This window comes from Neopsephotus bourkii, unplaced genomic scaffold (genome assembly GCF_033783945.1).
Source record: "Neopsephotus bourkii isolate Nb327-2 ecotype Australia unplaced genomic scaffold, CSIRO-AGI_Nbou_v1 NB_1086, whole genome shotgun sequence".
NCBI lineage: Eukaryota > Metazoa > Chordata > Aves > Psittaciformes > Psittacidae > Neopsephotus > Neopsephotus bourkii.
Window position 1 is genome coordinate 6,170 of NW_026901574.1, and position 5,592 is coordinate 11,761.

Below are 5,592 nucleotides of genomic sequence, written 5' to 3' on the forward strand. Positions count from 1 at the left end.
GAAATGTTAGAGCATGCAAATTTGTAGTAGCTGCTAGAAAATGCTAAAACAAAAGATGGAAATATTCTAATACAATGGTAGTGTTATAAAGCAGGTAATGGAACAAATTAAGAGGGTGAGAGAATTCCACTGGTAAGAAATTTCCTTGGCTAGTCCCTTGCTGGCATCAGCATCTTCAACATGCTGCTGCACCCTGTAATAGTTACTCTGCTAGTGTAAATCTGTGTGTGCCTTGCCATAATAACAGCTTGTTATTGGATGAAGCAGGTGAAACTGCATTGACAACAAGGTGCAAGGACTGAGGCTGACCAAATGCCTGCTACCACAGTCAAGGGCAAGACTGGGTTGGCCTCTGTGCCTGCCAGCAAGAAGAACCTTTAGCTCCACTGCTGGCTGCAACCCAGCAGGCATGGAGCGGTGGGGACACATGCCATGCCAGACCTTGATGTGAAGGATGGCCTCCCCTGTTACCAGAGAGCCATACGTGTTGCATGAATCTCTCAGGCCATAGTAGCTCTATTCACAAGGAGCTGCAACAGCTCAAAGACAACTTGCACAAATTAAAAGAAGGTGACTCATGGGACCTCACCTCCTGGTTAAGATCACTGGGACTAGGATCCTGGCTAAGCAGTATTTTAAGCCATTTTTTGCCTGTGTGTATCTTACTTTTGCTTATCTTGATTTGTTTGCCTTGTATTATTCAATGTATTCAGCAAAGCCTTATGAAAATTGTAACAAATATGCTTGAGAAAGAAAAGGGGGAATTGTGGAAGCGTGGTTGGCAGGCAAGGGTTACATTCCCATGGCTGAACTTGGCCAGGGACCAGTTTTGTAAGTCAGTAAGAAACCCATCTCGGTAAAAAACACCAGCTGTGCAGGGGGTAAACTGATCTTGTAGTTAACGGGTATCTTGAAGGGAGGAATAAGGAGGTTAGAAAACGGGATGTGCCTGCAAATAATAAAACCACAGAAGTTTCCCAAGAATATGTGTGAATAACAGCCTAGCTCTATATAAACCCCAGGCTTAAGCAGAATAAACGGATCACTTCTATCAATCATAGTGGTTGTGCTGTATTCCCTCTGCATCGCGACAACATAGAGTCTGCGACAGATCTGCTGGAGGGTAGGAAGCTCTGCAGAGGGATCTGGACAGGCTGGACCCATGGGCTGTGGCCAATGGGATGAGCATTAGGGTTAAGTGTGGCAGCAGGGCCAGGGCAGTGGTTGTGCCCCTGCACTGGGCACTGGTGAGGCTGCACCTGGAATCCTGGGTTCAGTTCTGGGGCCCTCACTGCAAGAGAGACCTTGAGGGGCTGGAGCGGGGCCAGAGAAGGGAATGGAGCTGGAGCAGGGCCTGGAGCCCAGGGGTGATGGGGAAGGGCTGAGGGAGCTGGGGGGTTCAGATGGAGAAGAGAAGGCTCAGGGGGGACCTGATGGCTGCCTCCAAGTGCCTGAGAGGAGGATGGAGCCAGGAGGGGCTGGGCTCTGCTCCCAAGGAACAAGGGATGGGACAAGAGGAAAGAGGGGAGGCTCAGATGGAGATGAGGGGCACATCCATCCCCAAAGGGTGCTCAGGCATTGGAACAGGCTGCCCAGGGCAGGGCTGCAGGCACCGTCCCTGCAAGTGTTCACACAGCGTGGAGACGAGGCCTCAGTGCCATGGGGCAGTGGTGGCCCTGGCAGTGCTGGGGTAAGGGCTGGACTGGATGAGCTTAAAGGGCTTTTCCAGCCTGGTTCATTCTAGGATTCTGTGATCCTTTTTGCTGAGGCACCGCTGAACCAGGTATTCTCTGTTGGTGTTCCCTGGGTGAAGGGAGCTGCTCCTGAACCTGGTGAGGTTTGAAAGGTTGTTGTAACGCTGATGGCTCTGCATTTACAGGCATCTGCAGTAGTTTGGGAACTTCACTCTGTCCTTCAGGTAATCTCAGTTCCTCTGCAACTCCCAATAGGTAGGCATGCCATTGTCTGAGTGTGGTTTGTGCAACTGCAACCTGGGCCTTTGGGTTCCTTTTAGGGGATCCATCCCACTCTTTGGGATACTGTCCAGTCAATTGAATGGATTGAATGGATGGTTTGTACTGCTTGGTCTTGATCAGTGTTCTTGATCAGTGTGCTCTGTTTGTTTTACTGCTGGGACCAAAGACAAGAGTCCCTTTTCCCACTCAGAGGATGTTGGTTCAAAGTCTTTGAAGGAGGCAACTTGAACATGAAAGTTCTTTTTTGGACCAACAGTGCCAGTTTGACGAGGTCACAGGAAGAGCCCTGCTCAGCAAAACCCCCTTCTTCTATGGAGAGTGGTGGGGATGTACAGGCCCCAGTGACTGGTCTGGTTTTAATTCCTGTATTAGGTACTTGATTCCTGTATTAGGTATTAATACCTGTATCAGGTGTTCCTGTATTAGGAATTAAAACACAAGAAAGAGGCTGCCTGCAGAAGTGGTTGTGTCACCATCCCTGGAGGTACGTAACAGACATGTTCTAAGAGATATAACTGATGTGCTGACTTGCCAGTGTTAGGTTAATGGTGGACTCGATGTTCTTAAGGGACTTTTAAAACCTAAATGGGTTTGATTCTACATTTAGGTCTTTTCCAACCTCAATGGTTCCATGATTCTAAAGGATCTTCTTGCTCAGAGCAAACTCTGTCTCTCCTCAGAGAAATGGCACTGCAGGAAGGCAATGTGTCTGCCAGCTGAGGAGGGAGCATCAGTGCCTGCTCCAGGCTGTTTCCCATGGGGTTCCCTGGAGCCCCAGGGAGCCCTGGGGGGAGCCCAGCGGGGCAGAGGCAGAGCTGGGCCTCTGCTGCTGAGCTGGGCCGGGCTCCTGGGACGCAGATAGATGCTGGCAAGCGGCAGTGCTGCAGAGAGACAGCTCTGCTGAGGAGCAGGGCTGGGGCACTGCCTGCAGGCCCCCAGGGCAGAGCTGCCAGCCTCAGAGAGCTTAAAGGCACTGGGCAGTGGAGGATGCTGAGAGCTCCCTGCAGGAGAAACCTTCCCAGCCCTGTGCATGGTGAGGCTCTGGGTGCAGGGCAATGCAGCTGCAGCTCCTGCAGGGATCTCCTCCAGCTGCTGCCTCGCACAGTGCATGGCATCTGTCAGGAGCCTCTCTGTCTCTCTGTGTAGGTAAGGAGGAGGATGTGCTGCAGAGCAGGGCTTCCCTCTGCACCATGCAGGGCCAGGACAAGGCAGGTCCCTTGTCCCGGGGCTGGCTGCAGGCTGTGAATGTGGGTGTGCAGGCAGGGGTGCCCAGCGCTGCCCTTGCAGCAGGGTCCCTGCAGCCCAGCAGGGACAGCTCCAGGCAGCAGAGCCATGGGCAGGGAGTGGGGGGAAGGTGCAGCCCCGCGCTGGGGAGGGTGCGTTCAGGCAGCTCTCTTGGGGTCTGGCACTGGAGGTGGCTGCTGGCCCTGCTCTGCTGGGCACAGTCCTTTGCTTCTCCTCATCAGAGCTCCGTCATCTGCCCTTTGACATTGGGCACCCCGGCTCTCAGCACAGGGCAGATATTGCCTGGGCATTTGTGTTTGTGTGTGAAGGCATCTTACAGGCACTGCAAGTGGAAGCAAAGGGCCAATGGGAAAGGAGTGATGGACACTGGAGCTCTCTGGGCTATGTACTAAGCTGCAAAACACTCAGACTTTTTGCCTGATGCAATGCTCTTCTGATTGTGTGTATGAAGGAAGCCCAGCGGTATAATGCCATCACTGGTGATGACCCTGAGCCTCTCCTCTCCTCCTATGATGTGCTCAGAGCCGTAAGTGTGTAAATGGAACTTGTGTATCTGACATCCCTCCTGCCCTACCCTGTCCCTGCCCTTTTCTCCTGTTTCAGTGCCCCATGCCCAGAGGCAGCAGATGTCCAACGGCAGCTCCATCACCCAGTTCCTCCTCCTGCCCTTCGCAGCCACGCGGGAGCTGCAGCTCTGCCACTTCTGGCTCTTCCTGGGCATCTCCCTGGCTGCAATCCTGGGCAACGGCCTCATCATCACCAGCACAGCCTGCGACCGGCACCTCCACACCCCCATGTACTTCTTCCTCCTCAACCTCTCCCTGCTGGACCTGGGCTGCATCTGCACCACTGTCCCCAAATCCATGGCCAATTCCCTCTGGAACACCAGGGCCATCTCCTACACAGGCTGTGCTGCACAGGCCTTTTTCTTTGTCTTCTTATATTCAGCAGAGTATTCTCTCCTCACCATTATGTCCTATGACCGCTACGTGGCCATCTGCAAGCCCCTGCACTACGGGACCCTCCTGGGCAGCAGAGCTTGTGTCCACATGGCAGCAGCTGCCTGGGGCACTGGGTTTCTCACTGCTCTCCTGCACACAGCCAATACGTTTTCACTGCCCCTGTGCCGAGGCAATGCTGTGGAGCAGTTCTTCTGTGAGATCCCCCAGATCCTCAAGCTCTCCTGCTCACACTCCTACCTCAGGGAAGCTGGGCTGCTTCTGCTAAGTTGCTTTTTAGGACTTGGCTGTTTTGTGTTCATTGTGGGGTCCTATGTGCAGATCTTCAGGGCTGTGCTGAGGATCCCCTGTGAGCAGGGACGCCACAAAGCCTTTTCCACGTGCCTCCCTCACCTGGCCGTGCTCTTCCTGCTTGTCAGCACTGGTACCTTCGCCTACCTGAAGCCCCCCTCCATCTCCTCCCCATCCCTGGATCTGGTGCTGTCAGTGCTGTACTCGGTGGTGCCTCCAGCAGTGAACCCCCTCATCTACAGCCTGAGGAACCAGGAGCTCAAGGATGCTGTGAGGAAGCTGGTGGCTGGATGTGTTTCAGCAGCCATCCACTGCCTTCTTTCCTCTGCAATGGGCTCCCAGTGTAGGTCATGACAGGCCAAGTCTGTCTTTGCTGCTTTACATCTGGTTTCCTGTTTCAATTTTTGGTGATGTTGTCTTTGTAGAAATGTCAGTTTTCATCTCCTCTACTTAAGTATCCACTCGTGTTGTGTGACCACAGACTGTGTCAATGGGGGGCTGTCATTTTACTTGAGTAAAGTAAATGATCCTGCAGCAGCTTCTTCTCTGTGGTAAGTCCTGCCATGGCAGGAATGAAGGGGAATGAAAGCAGCTTTCTGGCTGCTCCAGCTCTGGGATGGCTGCTCTGTGCCTGGAGCAGGAAGAGCTCCTGGGGAGCTGTTGTGCTGGAGTGGGGAGATGGGATGGCCTGGGGGGGCTGCAGAGCTCTCCGGGTGTCCTGGGCAGGAGAGCAGGGGACACGGGTGCCTCCTTCCCCTTTTGCCCTCCATGTTCACCCCTCTGTGGGGCTGGCTCCTCTCTGCCCCCAGGAGCTGCTGTGCCCTGCACCCGCACTGAGCCTGTGTGTGACTGCCCAGAGCACCCTGCAGTGGGCTCTGCTGTGGGGCCAGCCCCGACCGGGCTGTGCTGGGGAGAGGGCATTGGTGCTGCAGAGCGGGCAGGGGAGGTGGGAGAGCTTGGAGGGAGCTGGGCTGAGCTGGGCAGTACCTGGGAGTGACCAATATCAGTGTCTGTGTCGGACTGCATGGCCATGCATGGGGAGGGCTCACACCAGGGCGCTGTGGTGCAGAGCCAGGGCTTGCGGAAGGGATCTCAGACCTGCAAGTGCAGGACAGAGGAGG

The 5,592-nt window shown here is 54.3% G+C and overlaps 1 protein-coding gene across 2 annotated transcripts; it reads left to right on the top strand.

The window, feature by feature from the left end:
• Positions 1–2,436: 2,436 nt before the first annotated feature.
• Positions 2,437–4,942, top strand: LOC133217040 (olfactory receptor 14A16-like). 2 transcript variants are annotated; one of them, XM_061362160.1, is made up of 2 exons: positions 2,437–2,460; positions 3,825–4,942. In XM_061362160.1, exon 2 carries the CDS (start codon positions 3,848–3,850, stop codon positions 4,823–4,825), a length of 978 nt encoding a protein of 325 aa, XP_061218144.1. In that variant the 5' UTR covers positions 2,437–2,460; positions 3,825–3,847; the 3' UTR covers positions 4,826–4,942. The 2 variants fall into 2 exon arrangements, with proteins under 2 accessions (XP_061218144.1, XP_061218143.1); XM_061362159.1 differs by lacking the exon at positions 2,437–2,460 and adding an exon at positions 2,852–3,009.
• Positions 4,943–5,592: the final 650 nt, after the last annotated feature.